The sequence below is a fragment of the Salminus brasiliensis genome, chromosome 8, assembly GCF_030463535.1.
Source record: "Salminus brasiliensis chromosome 8, fSalBra1.hap2, whole genome shotgun sequence".
NCBI lineage: Eukaryota > Metazoa > Chordata > Actinopteri > Characiformes > Bryconidae > Salminus > Salminus brasiliensis.
The window spans coordinates 35,472,991-35,496,476 of NC_132885.1; the positions used below are offsets into that span (position 1 = coordinate 35,472,991).

Below are 23,486 nucleotides of genomic sequence, written 5' to 3' on the forward strand. Positions count from 1 at the left end.
ACATATTCATTAAAATATGGTTGTTGGTTTTGCAAATCTACAAAAAGTCAGACTTAATGTAACAGGTTTATATGTTTAGATTAGGGATATCCCAATCCAATTCAGTGGATCAAGGCCTATCCTGGCATATCTAAATGTGTCAGGTATTGGCTATTTTGATCCCAATTCTACCACTACCACAGAAGAGCACATTCAGATTAGAGGTTAACGCTAATGCTAGTACACGTGCACTATAGAAACCAAAATCCCAGCACATTCACCAGCTATAAACCAGTTATTTCACATCAGCAGTCGACAGATGTCAGTACAGATTGTACTACTACACACACAGTAATTTGACTGCAGTGTTTTAAAGGAACTGGGAGCTGAATGGCCGAGGAGATGAGTAAGGCTAAATTATACAATATAAAATACACTGTAAAACATTTTAAGAAAAGTCTCTAATTATCTCTATTTAGACTAAACTAAATAAATCAGTCCAGAATGACTAATAGTATTAATTAGCAGTACATCTTTTCTAAACTGTGTGGCTGTATTATTTATTAAAACACAAAGATTGGATTGGTTTCGGTTGATGCTCCGCATTAAGAGACTCCCAATTCGATTGAGGGGGACCGGAAATGGGCACGATTGTGACAGACCTGTTATAGCAACATTGTAAATGTGCTGGTGTGAATGCAAAATGATTCAGTCAAAGCAGTACCTTACTTAAGAGTTCACTTCTCTTTACCTTTGATCTCAGGCAGGTACTTACTTTGACTTTAACCCAGTATATTTTTTGCATGACCACATAAAGAGGACTCTTTCATGTTCCTGAAAGCCCAACACTGCCAATTTGGAGGCCATTCCCTCTGAACTGGGCAGTTTTTAGTGAGAAGTTAAGTTTGTTTTGAGTGTAATTCACGGTTTAAAAAATAGAAAATCCACCCCTTTCTTTACTCTTTGTGGATTTGTCCTCTTTTCCTAAATGTCTTTCTTTCTCTCTCTCCACCTCTACCATTCTTTTACTGGGCTCTGGACAAGCCTCCTCTGCTTCTTGCTGGTCTAAGGGATTTTCACTTTAGCTCACTCATTTCCCCCCTCCTGTGTTGAGGTCAAGTAGCATTTTAATCTGTAGTACAGCACACTTTCTGCTTACTGACCACTGCTTGACCCAGTCTGTATTTAGAGCAGTTATGCAATTTTAGCTTTTGCTATCTGTGCTAATCAATGAATGAAAGCAAGTGGGGTCCAGTTAGCATTAGTAAATGTGTGTCATGTTAACAGCTCCCATGACCCTTCATTCATTATTAGCCATGTAGTTGTCTGTCAGATACTAAATGTGCATTGTAGTCATTGCTTGAAAAGCTCTTTTGTGCTCTCTCTCTCTGGTAGTTTACTGTAGTAGTCAGGGTTACTAAGCGCTCTCTCTCTCAGCTTGTTCTCTCTAATCCAACTCTTCAGCTAATACACTCTGTTATGAGCAGTATTGTTTTCATTGCTCTTTTTTTCACACTTATGTCTTTAGCTCACAAACTGATTTACTCACTCCTGGCTATTATGTGGTAGATCACCATTCTCCAAACTTCATCTCTGTCTGCCATACTTTCTGTTTTCTATTTTACTGGTATATAGAAGATGGGCCAGTTTGGTGCAGTTGTCCATGGTTAGCAATGTTAAGCAATGGGAACCTGTCCGGTGGTTGGTTGATAAACAGGGATGCTGTGGCTTTGACTAGCGTCCATGACTCCATGCCCTGTCAATTCACTTGCTTTTGGCTGCATCATTCACTCTCACCTTCCCGTGTTTGCATGTTTAGTGTGTTTTTTGTTTGTTTGTTTTTTTGTTTGCATTAAAACCATCAGTATTTTGGTCCAGTGTCTACCCTGTTGGTATGCTACAAAAGTATAGCACAGCTAAAACCACATCAATAGTATGTAATGTTAGAATATCACAAAAAAACAACATATAGAATTGGTATAGAAGCATAGAAAGGCTGAACACGATCGATCAGCATTTTACATTTAACTATTGATTTTAGTGTGTTTACTGATGTAGTTCAAAATATATCCAGAAGGCAGCAGCAAAATAATTGTGTTTACTAGGGATGGCTTGTAGCCTACTAAACTTATCATTTTACAGTATTTTTGACATGATACCTTAAACCTGTTGTGTTTTTTGCACTGAACATTTCTAATTGTCTGATGAATTTAAGTGATCCACACTGATGACTATTGGGGCATCTTTAGCTTCAGTGGCCACATAGAAAGAGGTGCAGTTTGTTGCAGTCTGACGTCAGGTAATTTAACTACACTAGCTGGAATTTAAAAGTAATAAAATATGGCAGTTTAGACCATAACGTGGCTTGAAAGGACAAAGCCTCCAAGTGCTAAATAGAAAAAATGATATCAACATAATAAAGCAATATGGTATTAAATAAAGTATTAAATAAATTTTAATAAAGTGTTAAAATTATTTGGGCCAGCCCTAAAGTACATTGCTACAGAAGCAGCATCATTTTTGAGGCTTGATACTTTTTTAACATTTTAATAGAAATTCTGATTGGGGTTAGTGTCTGATTTAGACATGCAGTATTTTGATGGTGGTTATACATTTCCTTCTACATTTCTACATTAGCCCTGTGGCTCTAGTCAAAGGCTAATGTTTTTTTCATTGCTTACACCTCATTACTTCTCCTGTTTTTTGTTTTTTATTTTCACCTGTTTCCCACTACACCCCCTTTTTTATGTTTAATATCTGGATTTGCATCCTCTCCCTTCTCCATTGCTCCATGCCACTCCGCCTGTGGAAAGGTGCAGTGGTCCCAGCTAGCCGCTCTTAAGAGCAGCTTGGCCGCTCCGCACTCCATGTCTCGCTCACACTCGCTCAGCGACCCCTCAACCCCGCAACCCCACCAGCGACCCAAACCACCACCGCACTCACACGACGAGGAGCCCCCCCGGGTAAGCACAGGTCCTCAAAGCTCTAAACTGCCGGACAGTTCATCCGCTCTGAGCAGGGTACTGTGTTCTGATGGTGGGAACCGGATAGTCATAGCATGGGTGCTTTAGCTGGATGTTTTTTCTAATGCTTCTTTAATGTGCTCATAAGATGTTTCTAACCCCCCACCATTTCCAAGTCATAATAACGCAGTCAAGTGCTTGGCATTTGATAGATCTTCTGCTAATGTTGACTAGTTAGTATGGGTGGGAATCTCTACAGTCACAATACAGTATTCTACTTACTATAATGAAGTATATATTAATTATATCGTAATACTTCACAAACCTATTGTAAGCTGGTATTTTAAGACTTGTAATTTGCTATGTTGCTATTCTTTTGCTATTTCTGGCATGTTTCTGACAGATTTTACCCTAATTAAAATGTGTTTCAGGCCAATATTGGCTGGTCTATTGTAGATAGCTTATGCAATGAAATCACAAAAGACGAAATGCATAAAACTTGAACTTGAAAAAAATTATTAAAAAGGTAAAGAACATTAACATGTAATTATGACTTGACAACTTGTCCCATTTTAGGATGAGAACACACTTTACTGTTCACTCGAACAGCATTGAAGCAAGACTAAATTGTGTGTATGTAGGGTTTTTTTTTTTTTTTGAGTGAATGAATGTGACCTTGTTGACCGGTGTTCTGGACGGCTTTAAGAGGGTTGCTGTTTCCCCAAATGTATCTTTCACATCATTGCCCAGCCACACACACACGCATCAATGAGTGTCCCTGCCTGTCTCCCTGGAAGGTTCCGGTAAGAACAACCTCTAGGTCACCAGTGCTCTCTCGCCGTGAATCCCCCCACCAAGGCAGCGCACTGCAGGCTCAGAAGAATGCTGGAAGGTATGTGTGTCTGTGTGTGTCTGTGTACTTTGTAAAAACACTGACTGCTAGGTTGTGTAGGCTGTGTCAGTGTGGGTGTCAAACAGTCATACCTGTCTCCATAGTAATGCTGAACCACGGTTGCTATGGGAACGTGTAGAGAAGATGGGCCCGCGGCCCAGCAGTAGCAGCAGCTCGTCAGGGTCTAGTTCCACTTCCAGCAACTCTAACACCGGATCTGGAGAGAGATTCAGACCACGCAGTGAGTGTATACACACACACACACACACACACACTAAAAACACTTGACCTGAAGACTGATAAGACCCAAACACTACACCACTAAGCCTAACTTTAACAACATGAAGAAACACTCATTTTTCAAACAAATAGGGAATTTTTCTAAAATATGTGTGCTTCAAAAAAAGATATGCTGCCAAAAAAAAATCCTCCCATTGACTGTCACGGGACTAGAGCAAGACAGCAAAATTGCTTTTAGAAAAGAATGTATAGATAATATAGCAAAGCAATATTAAGGTCAGGACTCGAAGGCAGAGAGGGCAGCATAATTGTGAACTTGATTTAATATACAGCACATTAAAAAAACACTCTTAGCAAGAGAAACGGTTTATCAAGGCAGTTTGTTTTTTTTTTGTTTTTTTACAAAAACATAATGTAGCAAGTTATGAATGTCTCTTACTGTCAACATGGTGTTTGGATGTTCAGAAAAATGAAGAGGCAACTTGTAAAATATGTGTCATATCTAACTGTAGAACTGTGGTCACCAACTATGCTTTTGGAGATCTACTTTTTAGTAGACCTATAGTAGATCTATCCAGTCGTTCTCATAAGTGTAGTCTGGCTAGATGTGCATTACTACCACAAAATATCATATAGCCCACAATATGCTTTTGTAAATTTACTGTAGCAAATCCTGAATAAAACAAATGTGATGGTGCTGATGCATTTTGACTATGTTCATACAGCAGGTGAAGTGGCCCAAATCAGATTTTCTCTACAAATGTTTGTTAGGCTGTTCACACTTTTTTTTGTTATTCGTCTAAACAGTTCACACTCTTAAACTGACAAGCATGCACAAAAAAATCATGCTTTACGTGAGGTTTCAAGTGCATCCTCACCAGCAGTTATAAAGAGTTCTATTGCCTGACAGCGCTCAAGCTCAAGCTCTCTGTAAAAAGCATGCGTGATTCGGTCACAGACACATCTTTTCTTCAAACTTTGCTTTTAGGCTTTTTATTTTCCCTTAATACTACGGCTGAAAACCTCCCATACTGCTGTCGTCCATTTTTCCCTCTCTTTGGAGCACATTTAGGGCAAATGTCATATTGAATTTATGTAAAAGACACGTGAATTCCGATCTGGCCTTCACAGTATGGTACATATTGTGTATTGTATAAATGTCTTTTATTACAATATTGCACTAGTGGTTGGCTGATGTCTTTTACTACTTTATTGGCACAGGTCTGGTCCTCATATTGACTAATGGCCTACATTGACTAGTGGTCTTCAGAAGTGACCGAATACCTAGTGTAGATCTTCGAAGCTGTTATACTTGCACTAATGAAGAAATTAAACTCACTAGAGTAGTCAAACATCTATGTAGCCCTTTCTTCCAAACATTATGCTGCTTTGAAATGAGGGGGGTGAAATGTATTGGGTGCAGTAATTTGTACATTATAAAACTAAAATGTATAAATAAACCCTTTCTTAACTTGAGAATCTGCACTTTAACCACAAAAACCTGAAGGCTGAATACAGTGCTAATGCGTGTTAAATGTAATGCAAATGTAACATTTTATTAAGTAATTTTGCACCATTTCTGTTCCTTTTGTCCTGAAATGTACACACAATGTAATGGACAAGTAGTATTTTCAAATGGTTTTCTATCATCCATGAATAACAATGAGAACAGCATTCTGCCGGCACATCTGGCTTTTGGAATTTGATTGTTTCGTTGAAAGACTAAATTCTTGTAGAGTTTGGAGTGTTTTTGGACTTACTTAACAGACAACAAAATCAGAGCCTGTGTCATGTCTACATGCAAAACAAACTTCCACACTTTGGAACTGAGGCCTGGACCACAACAGTGTGTGCGCGCATCCAGTTCTCACTCTCGTATCTCTTTCGGCAGCCTCTTCTAAATCCGAGGGTTCCCCGCAGTGGCTGGAGCATGCATCCAAAAAAACTGAAGAGAGGAAGGATTTAACCCGGCCGGGGCGTCTGGTGGTGAGAGAACACTGAGATGTAGCAGAAAAGAGTGTGTGCGCTTGCAAGGGTTACATGTAAATAATTATGTGCAACATAGTTGTGTAGTACGGTTTGACCTTTCCAGTGTTTTAAAGGTTCCACAACATCTCTTTTGATACAAGCAGGGTTTGATTGCATTTTTGTTTCTATATTTCTCTTTTTTTGTTTGTTTGTTTGTTTGTTTATTTATGATCATGCACTGTGGAACTCAACACCATTATGTGATCCTCTGCTGTGGTTCTAATAGGCTGAAGTGGTAAGCGTGAGTAGGTTGTTTTGTTGAATGGCAGATTTAATGTTGGCTGAACAGAAGTACTAACGGCTCGTCTTCTACTAATGATTTGTGTTTTCTCTCGGGCTTGGACTGTTTCTCTGGTGTCCCGCAACTGCATTAACACACTCTGTGGATCACAACCACAACCTCACTCATTACAACCTGCTCATGTTCATACAGGCTGGCTAACAGGAGGACTGGGATTGGTTGGGATGAGATCAATCATCTGCTTTTGTTTTTTTTTTTGTTTTTTTTATTCTGTTTGCTATGCTCTTATCGGCTTCTGACTGACCTTCAAGCCTTTAATCTTACCCTGTCGCAGTCAAATTGTACAGCAATGCAGACCTTGTAATGAGCCCTGAATGGCAAAACTAACAACAGTTTTAAAGTGAGAGAGTGCCATTGAGCTAAGGATGAGAACAAGCATGAAATAGAGAGAGCTGAGACATTTACCAGAATGCAACAAGAGTGTAAAGAGAGAGAGAGTTCAAACAGAGTTGGGAGTTGGACAGTGTACCCTGTCTTTGTTTGACCTTTGGCCCCCTCAACCACAGGATTTGACAGCACTGGCCAAAGAGCTGCGTGCGGTGGAAGATGTGCGACCTCCCCACAAGGTCACCGATTATTCCTCCTCTAGCGATGACTCCGGAACCACTGACGATGAGGATGATGAGGAGGTGGATCAGGAGGGAGGAGAGGAATCCACTTCTGGGCCAGAGGACTCACGTGGGGGGTAAGCCCACCAAAGCATGTCATCATTTTCTTGCCATTTTCAATAGACTAAAAAGATCAATGCTCTTTGGAATATCAAAGCTATTTTTTTAAATGCATTCACTGGCCCCTTTATTAGAAACCCAAAAGTTATGTAAACAATTCACGTTCAGATACGTTAGTATGTTCATGTTTCCATTTTCAACATTCTTTTAAACATACAATATTAAAAACCAAAGCCGTGCTTTATAGTGTCATAAAGCCTTAGTACTGAGCTAGCACACTAGTCTTGAGATAACATGCTTGTTTAAATTCAACGCAATACACTGAGATGCAAATTTAGTACAGCTCTACTGTGATATTCTTACCAAAAACCTAAACGGATGGCATGTGCTGGAGAAATGCTATCCATATGAACGCCAGGAGTCGACTTGACATTCGACTTGACAATAGAAGTTGAGCCCAAGTCAAAGCCAAAAACGGGCATGTCCAAGTATGAGATTGGATCAAGATTAAAATAAGTTTGTAGTTCATATTACAATCATTTTACTTAATGAATTTTATAATAATGAAATTAATATAAATGAGTAATTCATGCTCAGTCTTAATGTTGAGCTGTCACTGATAACATACTGACTGATATACTGAGGCGCTGCCGTTATTGTTGGTGTATTGGTGTTGGAGCTGCTGCGGTAGCAGACTCCCTACATCGTTGATATTACATGTTATACAATTAAAAAACGTACTGCATGCGGTGCATTTTTATACCAGTAAGTAGCTGCCTCTTGTTTTACAATATACTTTATTTTACATAGCTGTGAACGTAAGAAATTAATGGATAAAAAAAAGATGTTGTGTATAACTGGTTTCATGAAAAGGTAATGTCTTTCTCATCTTGAAACCAAAATTAGGGTTTCTGATAAAGTGGATGGTGAGTGCAATTCTAATTGTACTTGTTACATTTTCATGTCTTTAATTAATTTAAATGATAGCTCACTACATTATGTGACATAATGCATGTATGTGACTGACAGCTCATCCAGGCTAAGCAACGGTGAGACTGAGTCAGTTAAGACGATGGTTGTCCATGAAGATGGTGACGATGCCTCGTCCACTCCATGCAAGGATAGCACGCTAGTTGTCCGACAGGTGGCACACGCACATTTCCCTTTCACATGTAACATTTTTGAAAATAATAAAAAATTTTTAGTCATATAGTAAGTTTGCATGCTACAAAGTACTACAAAATGCTACAGTACAGCACAACCTATAGTGGCTCATCTTTTATTTTATTCAACCTGTACCATTAACCATTTTAACCAACCTTTTTCTACCCCATTATGTATTTCAAACCCTTATGTTTACATTAAGTTGATGTTTGTTTAACTTTTATGATTTGTGTTTGTTGAGTTTATGATTTGTGTTTGAGTATTTATGATTTATATATATTGTTGTTATTACTAGTGAAAACTAGGGCCCAAACTGAAAGTGTCATAAACTGAAAATGAATGAATTCTAGATCTTGGACTGAGCTCAGTCAAGTTGTGTTATTCAAATGACCACATTATCCTTAACAGCAACAATAGAACTATTTCATAACGGCTTTCAAAATCAGTAAGCAAGTATCAAAAAATTCATTTCAAACAAAACAAAAATGCTTGCTAAATTAGCTAGTGAGTTATAATTCTTGAGTAGCTGGAGTAGATGACCTGTCACACAAAGTCCCGCATGGACTGAAGCGGGACGCAGCCCACCTTCATTTGACGAAGATGAGAAGGCAGTGTTAGCAATATGCTAAAATGCATGCTCATCGATTACTGATTTCAAAATCATTCAATAATACAAATCTGTTTTTTTACCAAACAAGGACAAGTTAGAGATTATGCTTATTAGAAAAAATAATGTTCAGACCTTGTGGTGAGAAACCGATCCTCAGAGCTGTTTTCACCTCTGAGGCTTCCATAGACAATCTACCTCTTCTCGATTCCAGAGCTCAGGGGATATAAAAAAGCGTCCGGTGCCAGGGTCTGGCTTTGGCTCCCCCGCAGTTGCGGGCCTGCAGGGGATCCAGGACCGGAATGGCTTTTCGGGCCGAATACACCTCCTGCCCGACCTGCTCCAGCAGAGTCAGCCCTCACCCCCTTCCTCCTGTCCCTCCACCCCCTCTTCATCCTCATGCCACAGCAGTCCTGCCCTGTCCCCCCTCACGCCCCCGGACAGATCGTCCTGCCCCATGGAGGTACGTCCTGGCGCTTCCCACGTGCCCTCCTCTGGCCTGACTGACGAGCAAACCTCTTAGAAACCCCAATAGATGTCCTCAGAAAACTGTGAGAGGCTAAGAATAAAGTCTAGTAACTATTTGTCCCTATTCTTACTACTAGGGCCTGACCGCAACATCAGTTAGGTTATAAAACTGTCTAATATTGTATCTAAAACTGTCTAAGTTATCCAGAGTGGTGAAATATGTGATTGTAATTGAACTTTGAGTCACCAGTGGTGAAACCCAGAAATTACCTCTGCCAAGATAAATAAGTATCTGTAGATGTCATGGTAAACAGACATCTCAGAAATCAATCATTTTAAATTTTCAGTCAAATTTTTGTGCTAGTCTTTACATTGACCGCTTGAATGGCAATGATCATTTTCACTTTAACTCGTAAACTTGAAAATAAAATAATGTTTTTTTTTTTAAAAGCAAAAACATGTAAAAAGCATTAAGAGGGGATGATGAGACAAACATATTCGAAGAGATTTAAATAATGTAAGTGTTAATTTACAGGAATGAACAAAATCAAAATGCTGCCAATCCGCCCTCGATTTAACTTTAGTATTTCGGGACTTTTTTATTTTATTTAAGGATCTCTATGTAGGTGAGAACTGTCCTATCGGTCAGGCCCTAATTTTAAGTTCCTGTATATCTCTTCTCATATTCTCTCCCTTCCTTCTCTTGCTGTATTATTCTGTCTAGTCCTCCCAGTGGGAAAGGGTAGTGTTGGTGGTGGTAAGTCTGGATGTTGGCTTCATATTCAGCACTGACCATATGGCTGCTAACGCCCCTCCAAGGAGATAAATAACAGTCCCCAGGAATCTTTCACTGTCTAATCTTTATTGCTCACTTTTCAATATTCCATTTAATACAAGACACTTAACTTACTGATTTGGTGGGAAAATTGGGAAATTATCTCATTAAGCAAGTTTAATTTCATATCATATTTAATGTCCTATTTTCACTTTCTCTGTAAACATATTTTTCCCATTTCATTATTCTTCTCATTCATCTGCCATCAAGAACAGTAATAGGTTTATCGCATCCAGTTTATCTATAATCTCTTTATCTATCACCCCTCACACTGTATTATTACTGTATAATCGTCTTATTAAAATGAGTCTTTTGTCTAGTGGGATTAATTAAATGTATGCTATGCCTGTTGTGAATACTATGCTATGTGTGTACAATTTCAAAGATCTGCTTTGTGATGACAAAAAATTAGGCAATGATACAAGATACTTCATAAATAAACTGTATTAATAATTTGTTAGTACATCAGTTATCAGTGACCCTGGACTACTGTGCATAGTTATTATTTTATTTTATTTTTTGTAATAGATGTCAGGTAATCATTAAGAAATGTAAAAATATAGCAAGTTTTCTGCCAGTTATTTTTTCCCGAACCTATTTTTTCCACAATATTGTTGTTTTGTAAAATTGAATTAAAGTTTTTTTTTATTTATTACACCTTTAACATAGACCCTTAGATTAGCTGGTTAGTAGCCGATTGGATTTATTTATTTAATTTTAACTATTTGACTTTTACTCTAAATAAATTGATGAAGTAGAATAAAAAAAAAATCTAATTTAGATTTTCATAAATGGGGGGAAATGGATATAGATTCTATATAGTTTCACCAGGGGGTGTTTTGTAAGTTGAACTAAGCTGATTTATTTTGCCCATGATTTTTTTTCTTTTATTTTGCCAATGAGCAGTCACAGTCCACCACAATGCAGAAGCACAAGTCCTCCTCTTCCTTTACTCCCTTCATCGACCCTCGCCTCCTACAGATCTCTCCATCCACTGGCAGTGCCCTTAACAACGTGGGTAAGTTAATTCCACCCACCTACAGTGACTGCAACCCTCCCACATTTCTCACTGAATATTTGCGTTGTGTTTCATGGTGAGCTATGTACCATTGAAATTAAAGTGTGTGTATTTGTGTGTGTGTGTGTGTTACGGACTCCAAACATGCACAAATGAGTACACGTACAGAGTGTGTGCATGAGGATAGTGTCGTGAGGTAGGTATTTAGACAGTCAGGTATGAGGTCCAGTTGTTTCATTTCAGACCAAACAAACATGGTTTTACAATCCTGCAGATTCAATAGAAAACAACTTTCTGTACGTCATCACAGCACATTTTTTATTAGATAAATGACCTACTTCACCTTTAGTATTAAAATAAGAACATAAGAAAGGTAATAAAAGTGCTAAAATGTTCTCATTCTTGTACTTTTTAATTGGCAACATTGTAGCATTTTGAAGAGTACATTTGTTCTTTTCTAATTACTTCTCATTATTTTACCTAATAGTTAATTAGTTTGAAAGAAAAAAAATGGCCACTTGTGATTTGTTACTTTTTTGGAGTTGGTAGTTACTTAGTACCTTAAGTATTGGGACACCTACACATTACACCTTTAGGTGCTTTTGGGGGTCATGAGCTTGAATCCCAAGCCATAGCACTTTGCCATTGGTTGCTGGAGTCCAGTAGAGCCCATTTGGTCATGGGTACATGGCATTTGCTTTCCTCATTCCTCATAGACAGTTGGTGTGGTGTGGTGGAGCAGAGGATCCAGCAATTTCCTCCGCAACGGTGGCAGTTCGTAAGCAATGTTTCAGAGGAGACATGTGTTTAGTCCTTAAACTCTTAGTGCCAAGAACATTGCTAGTGCTAGGGGGAGTTATGAGCGGGTGAGTTAAATGACAGTGTAAGAAAAGCAAAATCCAGCTTAATGTTTGTTTTAGATGTTACCCTGAGGTCTTTTATTATTTCCTGTTGAAGTTTACCACTACACAGAAAATTGCTTATCATCTGTAAGGTTTTCCAGCCTGATGAACTTTCACTGTTGTTGTTGTGTGAGGTCTTCAGTTCAGTTTCACCAAATGTAGGCTAAAATTGTTGTTAAAGGCCTCGGTTATCCAGCTTAAACATTGATACAGTATTGATTGATTTTCTGGAATATATGTGTTTTCATATACTGTAAATCTGTTGTAACATCCTTTTAAGAAATTTCTTCTTTTGCTGAATTCAGGAAGTGGTCTTTGTGGAAGGAACAAGAAGATATTTCACGGAAAACTTGAACCCAGTGAAACTAACCAGAATTGCAAAGTTTACATAAGGGTTACCTAAATCTATGTAATTTAACATTGGGAGTCATACAAGGAATAAGCAATAATGTCAGAATTGGTCAAAGTCTGACAGTGAAACCAGCATCACTCTTCTAATTTCACTCTTTACTTCTGCTGTTGGCTCCCCAGGTTATGGGAATGACGCAAGGCTGCAGGAGGCCCTGAGGCAGGACGCGTCTCGTAAAGGCTCCGTAGTCAACGTCAACCCAGTGAACACCAGGCCACAGAGTGACACACCTGAGATCCGCAAGTACAAGAAGAGGTTTAACTCCGAGATACTGTGTGCTGCTCTGTGGGGTGAATATTTCCATTGCACTAGCACCCAGTAAATTTGACATGTTACATTTCTTCAGTGCTAAATTTAGAGTGCTAACAAAACACTGTTGGTATATTACATTTGTGCTAATCAGGAACAAATTAATACATAATACATATATAAATCTATTAATAAACCTAATAAACATCTACCCACACATTTCAACAGAACACACACATAAAACACAATTCATCATGTTCTGTTTAAACTTTGGCTACTAAAATGGCAGGTCCTTTTTACAATAATAATATATAAACTATAATTAATTAATATTTAGATGCCAATTATGTCATTGAAATGTGTTCTGATATAGGTTGTCAGCGTCTGATCACTGTCGTTTAATTAAAGTAAAGCAAGGTTGTTTTTAACCAAAAATACTGAGTGCTGCTCAGTGTATATGACGGGTGAAGAAAACAAGTTTTATTATAGGATATATCTAAAAGTTAAAAATGTGAATAAATAAATAAATCACTATGTACATAAATAACTTGTTATACTATTTGTGCAGCAGTGCATGAACACAAAGCATGTCCTAATTCACTTGTCCTAATAAATTAAATCTATTATAGTGAAATGATTTTTCCTCCTCAGGTGTGAATCTGTTGGTTGGGACAGAAAGTGGTCTGATGTTACTTGATCGTAGCGGTCAGGGGAAGGTCTATCCTCTCATCAACCGCAGACGCTTTCAACAAATGGATGTGCTGGAAGGCTTAAATGTGCTGGTGACCATATCAGGTATGGTGAACGTAAAATTTTACTTGTGATATATACATAAAATGAACTCATCAATAAACAGAATCATAAACATATGAGATACACTTCTACAGCTATTCATATTGTTCGCTCATGAATTTACACCTTTTGCATCTTTTACACCTAATAAAACACTACCTGCCTTTACTGGCACTTTTTTTCGGACACAGTTGACTAAAAAAAAAGGTGCACGTATTCGTCACTGTACAGTGTGGACTGTACAGCGAAATGTGTCCTCCGCATTTAACCCATCTGGTAGTGAACACACACTCACACACACACACGTGTTAGGGGCAGTGAGTACACACACACACCCAGAGCGGTGGGCAGCCAACTCCAGCGCCCGGGGAGCAGAGAGGGTAAAGGGCCTTGCTCAAGGGCCCAACAGTGGCAGCTTGCCGAGCCCGGGAATCGAACCCACAACCCTGTTATCGATATCCCGGCGCTCTAACCGCTGAGCCACCACTGCCCCCTATTGGTGCTGTGTACATAATGTACAGTCCATCTTTTCCCATTCACACATAATGTTAGTAATCCTCTATCCAGTAGTCGGATGGGGATATATTGTTATATCAATCAAACAGAGCCATTTGCTTAGTCATTAAAACTACACTTAAGATCACAGTGTCACTGATGAGAACTGCTGTTAATGAAGCACTAAATGCTACTTGAAGTTTCATATCTTTAGTGGCTTGTAGTTTCACTTAACAGGGAATCTCAAAATGACTCCACTGAGTTGGTAAACCGTTTAAGCCTGTTCACATTACTCAGTGAAATTGTGCAATTTAACAGAGGTATTTATCTTATTTTATAGATGTTCCCAGTCAAGTAGTTGAGTGCTACTTATCCTTGAGTTTTGCACATTTTTGTCTGGTTTGCTTTTGGATCACCACCACATTTCTTTGTCTAAATGGTTCTATTAAGTTTAACACACAACAGGTTGTACATGCAAGTCGGCCAAATGGAGAGTGGATGCAGTGTACAAGAACTGTGAAAGACTGGAATTGTGGCAGAAACATTTGAAATCAGAGTTACAGGATAATAATTTGTCATGAGGTCACCCACTTCTTGCTTTTGTGTCAACACAGGCTTCCTGGTAGCTAAGTTGCAGGGTGTGCTATTTTCTAGCCTCTTTTTGAATGATAGGATAATTACTCATAACATTTTCTTTGTAGAGAATAACTGAGGTGCTGTTTTCCTTTTTCTCTTGTTTCTTCACTCTACACCAGTCTTGGTTTTAACAAGGAAGAGTTGCTAAATATGACCGTTTCTCAGAGACAAAGGAAATTGAGCAAATGTCTTGTTTATTTCCCGGTGATCATGTGATGTTCATTGGACAGAACGATTCCATGACATAAGAGTGTGGCCACAATGCAAAGATGTTTAAAGTGCTAGTGAATAGCTGCTACAGTCATCTCATGACTAGCTTTCGGAAAGAGTGTGAGACATGTTAAAAAATATTATTGCTGTTGATGTGCATCCAAGATCAACATTAGCAACAGGTGAAGTGAAAAACCACTGACATCTTTATCTACAGTGGCATCTGTCAAGGGGTGGGATAGATTAGGCAGCAAGGACAACAGGATCAACAGGATAAAGGCATATTGATGTGATTCATGGAGTGCTGCTAACACCTTTAGATAACTTCTGGAGTGCATGCCTTAAATGATCAGATCTGTTTTGGTGGCACTAGGGGGAGATACTCGGTATTAGGCAGGTGATGCTAATGCTGTGGATGCAGTCATGTGAAAATTTAAAGTTAGTAAAATATTAACAATTAACAGAAACTCAGTTCTCTAGTGATAGGAAAAAGTTAGTTCATACTCTGCACTAATAGCGGGTATTTCCCTCTTTGGCTAAAATATCCTCAGACATTTCCTATAACCGACTATCCGTTACCGACTGGGATAGTGATTTTCTCACTCCTACATGCAACAAAAATTTCAGCTGTGTGACATGTCTAGTTTTTGAACAGATGGTCTCATGTTTTCCACAAACACTCTGATGCAATAAAAAATTTAACTGGATTCATAGTAATTCACCAAGCTTTTTATATCGGTCTGGCTGGTTCATCCTTTTTTCTTTCTCTTTTCTTCCTCTTCTGCTTCACTTGCTTGCCACAGGGAAAAAGAACAAGTTGCGAGTATACTACCTGTCCTGGCTAAGGAACAAGATTCTTCACAATGACCCTGAGGTGGAGAAAAAGCAGGGCTGGACTACTGTAGGGGACTTGGAGGGCTGCGTCCACTACAAAGTCGGTATGTGTCCTGTTTCTTTCGAGAACACTACATTACGCATTTAAAAACAGCATCTCATTTAAATCTTGAATTTTCCCATTAAATTGATCTTGATGCTTGTAATGTAGGTGGATTGCTAGTGTATGACCACCAGGAACTGTTGATTGCTCTGGTTATGTCAGTCGGACAGTTTTAATGGAGATCTGCCCGTTTTGTTTCATTTTAGTGAAATATGAGAGAATCAAGTTTTTGGTTCTTGCTCTTAAGAACTCTGTGGAGGTATACGCCTGGGCTCCAAAGCCTTACCATAAGTTCATGGCTTTCAAGGTCAGTCAAGCTGATGGACACATGGGACACATGCAGTTAATGCCTTTGTTTGAATGTACACATAGTGACGTCATTGCAAACATTGATGTTATTGTTGAGATATTTCATTGTAGCAATGCCTTTTTATGGGTTAAATGTTTATATAACTGATTAAGTATTCTTTAGTAATTTACTGGACACACACCATTATTGATCTGAGTGTTAATAAGCTTTTTTTCCTCTGTGGCAGTCATTTGGTGATCTAGTACACAAGCCCCTCTTGGTTGACTTGACCGTGGAGGAAGGTCAGAGGTTAAAGGTCATCTATGGCTCGTGCTCAGGGTTCCATGCTGTGGATGTGGACTCGGGAGCTGTCTATGACATCTATCTACCCACTCACGTATGTGTTATAACCATCGTTTCCAGTTTCAAACCTATACACCTTGGATTCACACCAGATGAACCAGTACAGTAAAGTACCATCTTTCCAAACCGAGACAGCTTCTAGCTAACTCCTGCAAGCCAATGGTTCTCAAATTGGTCTTCAGGGTCCCCCAGACAGTTCATATTATTTGTTGGATAAATTAAGTGGACTGTTTGGTGGGGCCCTGGGGACTGAATATAGAGCTAGATTCTGATTATGCTCTAAGTGTTTCTGGGGAGGTTATAGTTTATATCTAGTTTAGTTCTAATATGATTAGCAATGCTATGGAAAGTGAAATTTATGATTATGATTTGATTGGTGAAGAAAAATATACCTTTGCTCACATATACAGTCAAAGTCTTGCTTTCTGTTTCCTGCTTAGATTCAGACAAGTATTCAATCCCATGCCATCATCATTCTGCCAAACACGGATGGAATAGAGCTTCTGGTGTGTTATGAAGATGAGGGAGTTTATGTCAACACCTACGGGCGTATCACAAAAGACGTGGTGCTACAGTGGGGAGAGATGCCTACCTCTGTGGGTATGTGGTACAAGCATACGTGTGCAAGCACTCGGCACATTTGTATTAGTGATGGGCATTTGAGTCAAATTTTATATTTTTTTCACTCCATTGTTGTAATGATATTCAGTAAATTCCACCATCTGTATCGGGGGGGGGGGGAACAGTTGACCATGACCAGAGCTGCTCTCTGAAGGCATAAGTGTATCGATCATGCACAAGTAGGCTCTTGTTAGCTGACCTATCTTTACTGTGGTTTTTGTTCTCATTTGCCTTCCACCAATTCGGGGGATCCATGTGTAGTGGTATGCACATTTGTCGCAGTAGTCATTAAATGGTAAACTGTGGAAACTTCAGCTAGCAGTTTTACATGGCAGAGTTTACATTGTACCTAGTTTTTATCTTTTCAATCATTTACAGCCCCCTCTGGTAGAGAGTTTAGACCTGTCTCTTTTTTAAGATCGGACATGCCCATGTATTTAAATATGACTGTGTAATGTTAAAAAAAGCTAATTTGTATATAATCAAACATAATTTACTGTTCCATTTTCACACACTTCCATGAATACTTGATTATTCAAACATCATTCAAACTCCTCTCTGAGTTAGATACCAGTATGCTGAGACACTGGTGCTTGGACCCCGATGATTACTATGTGACATTGCAAATATCTCAAAGATTGCAGTAATTTGTATACTGTGGCTAAGCTCTCATATTGGTTACCCAGGTCAACAAAAATCTAGTCAGTGGTCTGCAACTCTCCAACCCAATTTTAACACACCTAACGCTGCTGATTAAGAATCACTAAACAAGCAGAGTTGGAGACCACTGTTCTGTTTTAAACAAAAAAATAATGAAATGCCAACAGTGAATAATTTAGACATGCTTTCTCTTTCACTCACCTCTCCTTTATAATTTGCCATTTCTGTAGTAGCTTATAACCAATGCGCTAGTGGTTTTGATGCAGCACCTTTTTTGTTTGTTTGTTTTCCTCACAGCATACATTCGCTCCAACCAGATTATGGGCTGGGGAGAAAAGGCCATTGAGATTCGCTCTGTAGAGACTGGGCACCTGGATGGGGTCTTTATGCACAAGAGAGCTCAAAGGCTGAAGTTCCTGTGTGAACGGAATGATAAGGTGATTAATTTGCCAACACAGGCACGCATGTACACACATTCCCAGTTCCCAAGTGTGACATTTTGATTTCGAAAGGCACATTCTTCAATATAAATAATTAGTAATACATTTCCAGATAATTTACACCTCGTTATGTTGGTGGTCCAGGGTCAGAAGTTCAGTAAGCCCATGCAGCTAGAGAGAAAAGACAAAAGGGTCCCTCATTATCCAGACCCTTTACCTCCTTTATTATCCTCTTGCCCTTTTTTTTCTCCTAATAATGCACTGGACATATGTTTGTTGCCAGAAATGTGGTGTAAGACAACCATAGTATAAGATAAATTAGCCCCTAATTATAGGCTTATCATGGAGCACTAAAAGATAAGAACCTAGAAGTAAAAAAAAATGGAGCATAATGTTGCCTTGAGACAGGATTATTAAATTCAGCTATTTAGGCTTTTTAGGATTTTAAAGTAACACAGTTAAGGCAAGTGGCGGGCATACTAACACCCCATTTACACCTGGTCACTTCAAGTATTTGGATCATATCCTGGTGAGATTTTAGCCATATGCAGGCAAATGCGTCTTCTGGTTAGTCCGACCAAAATTGCTGTGTTGGACGGAATTATGCAAATGTTTGTTGTTGCGCAGCAACCAGTTGTTTATCTGTTCAGCCTCTTCCTGTGTTGTGCTAAAGATGGTTGCGCGAAGTTTGCAATTTTATATGTTGCCGTGCATGATTTTACAATTTGTCATCCCCCATCATTGTCAAGATTGACACAGATCAAGTGCATAGCGACGTACTGCATGGGGAGGTGTTTCTGTTGTACTGGTAGGGGTTCATGTGGCTTGGCCTTATCCAGATATTATCCTGATACTCAAGATGCAGTAAGTGACCAGGTGTAAACAGGGTTAAAGTAAGCATTTTAATTTTGCACTCAGCTACTCAAGGCAACTTGAGGCAATTGGGTGATCTAACCTTGAGAGAATGTTGTTGTAAACATTATTCATTTACTAGTTAAGCATTGCATAGTGGCTTTAGTTATGGATGGAACTTTACATACACTCATCACAGACAATGTCATGGCAATTTTGGGATTTCAGTGATGTCTTTGAACTGTTGTTTTTTTGAGGCAGAAAATGAGTGGAAACATCTTTAATAGAAAAAAGAATGCCAAGATTTAGCTGCACAAGTTCGAATTTTTAACACAGGATCAAAATCCTATACCTAAGCCTCTTCATACCTCTGATCTTGATTGACAACAGGTCCAAAAAATGAAAAAGAAAACAGATGCTTCTCTGCATCACTCATTGGATTGACCAACACACAGTACAATGGGGAAAGTCCATCTGAAAAGGGTGATTGTAGATTGTAGGAGTATCTGTAGCACAACCTTGAACCAGCAGCAGCTGTTCTACAAAGACATGTTTGGTAAGAGGAAGATTTTTGGAGGAACTGTTATTTAAGCTTACATGCTTTTGAATTTTTCCCACCAGGTTTTCTTTGCATCTGTGCGTTCTGGAGGTTCCAGTCAGGTCTACTTCATGACCCTGGGTCGAACCTCCTTACTCAGCTGGTAAGCGGCACCCGCCGGACAACAAGCCAAGCCCTCTTTATGTTTCTATGACAACAGCATAGAAAAACTACAACTACCACGAAACTGAACGGCGACTGGAGTTCTTCAATGTGATGAGCAGAGGCTGCACTAAACGAATGGCTTGCGCCTGCTGTTGTAAGGCAGACTGAGAAACTGTACAGAAAAAAACTTAGACGATAACAAAAAAAGAAAGAAAAGATGGTGTGAAAGGGAGCGGAAGCCCAAGAGGCTTGAGCTTACAGTATTATTGCTAGTCTGTATGTCCTTTTTTTAAACCTAGAATCCCTGCTTGACCAACTGGTACAGTAAGGTTGGCTGCCATAACTACAAGGAGTGAGTTTGTCATGATGGAGGGCAAAAAAACAGGCTCTAGTGCTTTTGTATTGTTTTTGTTTTTTGTTTTTTATTATTATTTATTTTGTTTTGGTTTTGTTTGTTTGTTTTTTAAACTGGGGAAGTGACTTGCATTCAGACTGTGGGCAGGTTTGTGTGTGTGTGGGATGGGCCTAGGACAGAGACGGACCATTTTAAAGAATATTTTTCAAAATTCAGTTATCCTGTTATGATGATGATTTTATTATTCTTATTATTCCCTAAATGCGTGGATTAGCATATTCTGCTTTTCAAGGCTTGCATGTCCTTTGTCCATAGTAATTTTGGCCCTTTTATAAATTTAATCAATGCCCAGTGTACCAGCCTACTCTGTTTTAAAGAAGCAGAGAGAGAGGAACACGCATGGACATTGTACATATTTAGCCAACGTGGCTCCTCCCTGATAGAGCCTAGGAAGCTGACGTTCATGTCCGGTCACATTCTCTTTCTTTCTTTCTTTCTTTCTTTCTTTCTTTCTTTCTCTCTCTCTCTCTCTCTCTCTCTCTCTCTCTCTCTCTCTCTCTCTCTCTCTCTCTTTCTATCTATCTCTCTCTCTCTCTCTCTCGCTCTCTCTCCCCCTCGCTCCTCTATTTAGAATTAAATAGACTGTGTATGAAGTTATATACCTGCTGTGAATAAGTGATATAAAAACAAACGGAAGTAGAGATATGTGTCACCTCAGCTGTGTGTGCGTGCACACGTATCAGATACAACCAAAAGGTTTAGAGAGCTTTGGATTTAATCACGTCTTGTGAGATTGTCATAGGGAACACACACACTCACTTATGTTGTTTTCCCTTTTCTTTTCGTTTTTTATTTAATTTAATTTTATTTTTTATTTAATTTTATTATTATTTTTCCCCAAATATGCGATGCACTAAGTTGGAATGTAGTGTGAAAATACTGTTTTGTGGTTGATGTTGAAATGAAAGGCATGGATCCACATTTTCTTTTCTTCCTTAAGATGTTCAACAGTATAACTACAGCGACTGAGCCTGTCCGATTAATTCTGTCATATGTGACATTGAGACTGCGATAACTCTGTTTAGCGGTGTTGGAAACGGAACTGTAAGGATTTTACCTTCACCTTTACAGGTTAGATTTTCTTTTTTCTTTTTTTTTCCTTCTTTTTTTTCTTCAGTGTTACATAAAATGTTTTTAGCATTTCTTGGTGTCATTTTTTGCTGCCTGCCACCTGGATTCCCATCAGGTGATTTTGACAGTTGTTAGTATTTACTCTGTGTTTCTTAAGAGCTTAACACTTGCAGTCAGCAGTAAGAGCAGTGATCTGTGGTTTTGACTATCCTACTGTCCTAAACTCTGCTTTACTTCAAGAGCGTTTGCACCTCCGTGGAGAGCAATATCGACCCCAAAAACACCAACAACCTTTTCGTACTGTCAAATGTAAGGCTGCATGATATGGACAGAATGCCATGTTACAATTTTATCACTATGTAATGCAATATATTGTTTAAGAACACATGACCCATGAACCCATGAAAAGGATATTGCAAAGGCAAATGATTACTAATTAAAGTGTTGTGCAGACCTTCTTTCATGTTTCACCTCTTTCTGTAGCTTTGTTTCTGCAAGCAGGTATAGCAGAGTAACTACTTTTGGAGTTTTTTCTTGTCTATGGCAGAAAAAAACACAACTGCTGTCTTCTCCATGTTGTAAAGACGAATGCAGTATTTAGGTGAAATATGTTGTTGATGCATTCAAATGTTAAAAATGTCCTTTCCGTACACTGAGGAGGCATTCAGTTTTAAAACTCTACACATTTATATTAGCTGACTCTTTGGGAAGGGCGGTCTCTCACATACAGAGACACTTGATTGAACAGCCCTTCTGGCAGTGTCCTCCCGTGTTTTGTGATCTTTCGCCCTGACCAGTTCTGATGTTTATTCCTTCGCTTTACTTTTCTCCTACTTCCCAAACTACCACCCAACACCAGACATACACATGCTCACACAAACACAGTACACTCTACTACACTTTTTTTTTGATTGTTCATATGATTTTATTTAATGGTAATTAGTATTAATAATTGGGCAAGTTGATAAACTGTAACCTCCAGCTTTATGCAAACAGATTACCGCTTTGCATAAGATAAAGATAAAAAATATATATATAAAATTGTGCTGAAGTGATGAATTTGAAAACATCAGAACTGGTGTTAAGAAACCACTACATTAAATGAAGTAACTTTTTTTGGCTTATTTTTAAAAGCTTTGGGTACTTTTAGTTAACATAGTTAAGATGTTAAACTATAGATGGTTTCTGTAACTTTTTTTTGTTTGTTCTTCAGTCTTTACAACTGTATGACTATAATGACCTAATATAGTGCTCACTTAATATAATGCTCACCTGTTGAGAATGTTTACAGAGGCGAAGTTTTGTTACACTAATGTGCATCATTATATTTATGTTCTCTCACAGAATTCTTTGCTTTTTTGTATTGAACCTTATTTTTGTCAGTATTTCTCTGCTCCGTTGTTCTAAGGATAATTGTTCAGACAGCATTCTCTTAGTGCTGTGCTGACCTTTCAGAAACGTTCCCGGCTGATTGGATGTCTGTGTTTCAGTCGTGGCGCTGTATCGTATGTCTTCTGTGTATGGCAGGAAGTCCTGTATTTTCCTGATGGTCCTTTGTTTTTCTTTGAAAATAAACCCCTAAAGTAATTTAAGGTATTTCTGTCAACTGTTTTCATTTTTCCTTTTTCTTTTGTCTCTGCAGAACTTGAACACCAAATTGTAAAATTCCACAAATCCCACAATTATATTTGATCAATAATATTTATTGTAAAATATTTTTCTAAATTACTGTTTAAAGACTCCAATATATGTACAGTTGTGGCCAGATGTTAACATACGTTCATCGTGGGCATAAAAAAATGGCAATATTGGGTTTTCAAAGATTTCTTTGAAAGTTTTATTTTTTCCAGTGAAGAACAAATATACATACAATAAAAATATACATACACCTACTTAGATTATTAATTTAGTGCTAAAGGTTCCAGGACACTCCAGGTGAATCGATTTCTCAGAATATGCAGACAAGGCTTTGGGATATAGCTATTGTGAGGGCTGTAAAGATCCAAAAGGGGAAAAGGGATACCTACCCAGTATTAGTATAGTTTATAATAACGTGCTCGCGAAAATGCATGTAAATTTGAAAAAGCATTACGTGTACTGCAACCTCCTCTTAAAGGTCTGCTGTAAAGTTTCATAATTGTACTTGCGGCATTACTGGCTTCCTCTTTATTTTCCCCGCAAGTTTTTTCCTCTTAAAAGTGGTGTGTGCTGAGTAGGCATTGTACGTGGTCCTTCCCAAGGACTTTTTGATGAGCTATGCAAACACCCAAAACATTATA

General features: G+C 38.6%; 1 protein-coding gene across 7 annotated transcripts in view; it reads left to right on the plus strand.

Moving 5' to 3' along the window:
- Positions 1 to 22,799, plus strand: part of LOC140561325 (mitogen-activated protein kinase kinase kinase kinase 4-like) — a 54,902-nt gene extending 32,103 nt beyond the window's left edge. For 3 of the 7 annotated variants that reach the window (XM_072686459.1, XM_072686464.1, XM_072686460.1), the window contains 16 exons: positions 2,793 to 2,942; positions 3,740 to 3,834; positions 3,939 to 4,075; positions 5,966 to 6,060; positions 6,910 to 7,088; positions 8,101 to 8,215; positions 9,057 to 9,305; positions 11,052 to 11,163; positions 12,597 to 12,764; positions 13,375 to 13,518; positions 15,660 to 15,794; positions 16,000 to 16,100; positions 16,330 to 16,479; positions 16,886 to 17,045; positions 18,024 to 18,163; positions 19,640 to 22,799. In XM_072686459.1, the coding sequence (XP_072542560.1) occupies positions 2,793 to 2,942; positions 3,740 to 3,834; positions 3,939 to 4,075; positions 5,966 to 6,060; positions 6,910 to 7,088; positions 8,101 to 8,215; positions 9,057 to 9,305; positions 11,052 to 11,163; positions 12,597 to 12,764; positions 13,375 to 13,518; positions 15,660 to 15,794; positions 16,000 to 16,100; positions 16,330 to 16,479; positions 16,886 to 17,045; positions 18,024 to 18,163; positions 19,640 to 19,723 (2,214 nt within the window). In that variant the 3' untranslated portion in view covers positions 19,724 to 22,799. The remainder of the gene's footprint in view (positions 1 to 2,792; positions 2,943 to 3,739; positions 3,835 to 3,938; positions 4,076 to 5,965; positions 6,061 to 6,909; positions 7,089 to 8,100; positions 8,216 to 9,056; positions 9,306 to 11,051; positions 11,164 to 12,596; positions 12,765 to 13,374; positions 13,519 to 15,659; positions 15,795 to 15,999; positions 16,101 to 16,329; positions 16,480 to 16,885; positions 17,046 to 18,023; positions 18,164 to 19,639) is intronic. The other 4 variants (XM_072686463.1, XM_072686465.1, XM_072686462.1 and 1 more) reach the window with 3 other exon arrangements.
- Positions 22,800 to 23,486: the final 687 nt, after the last annotated feature.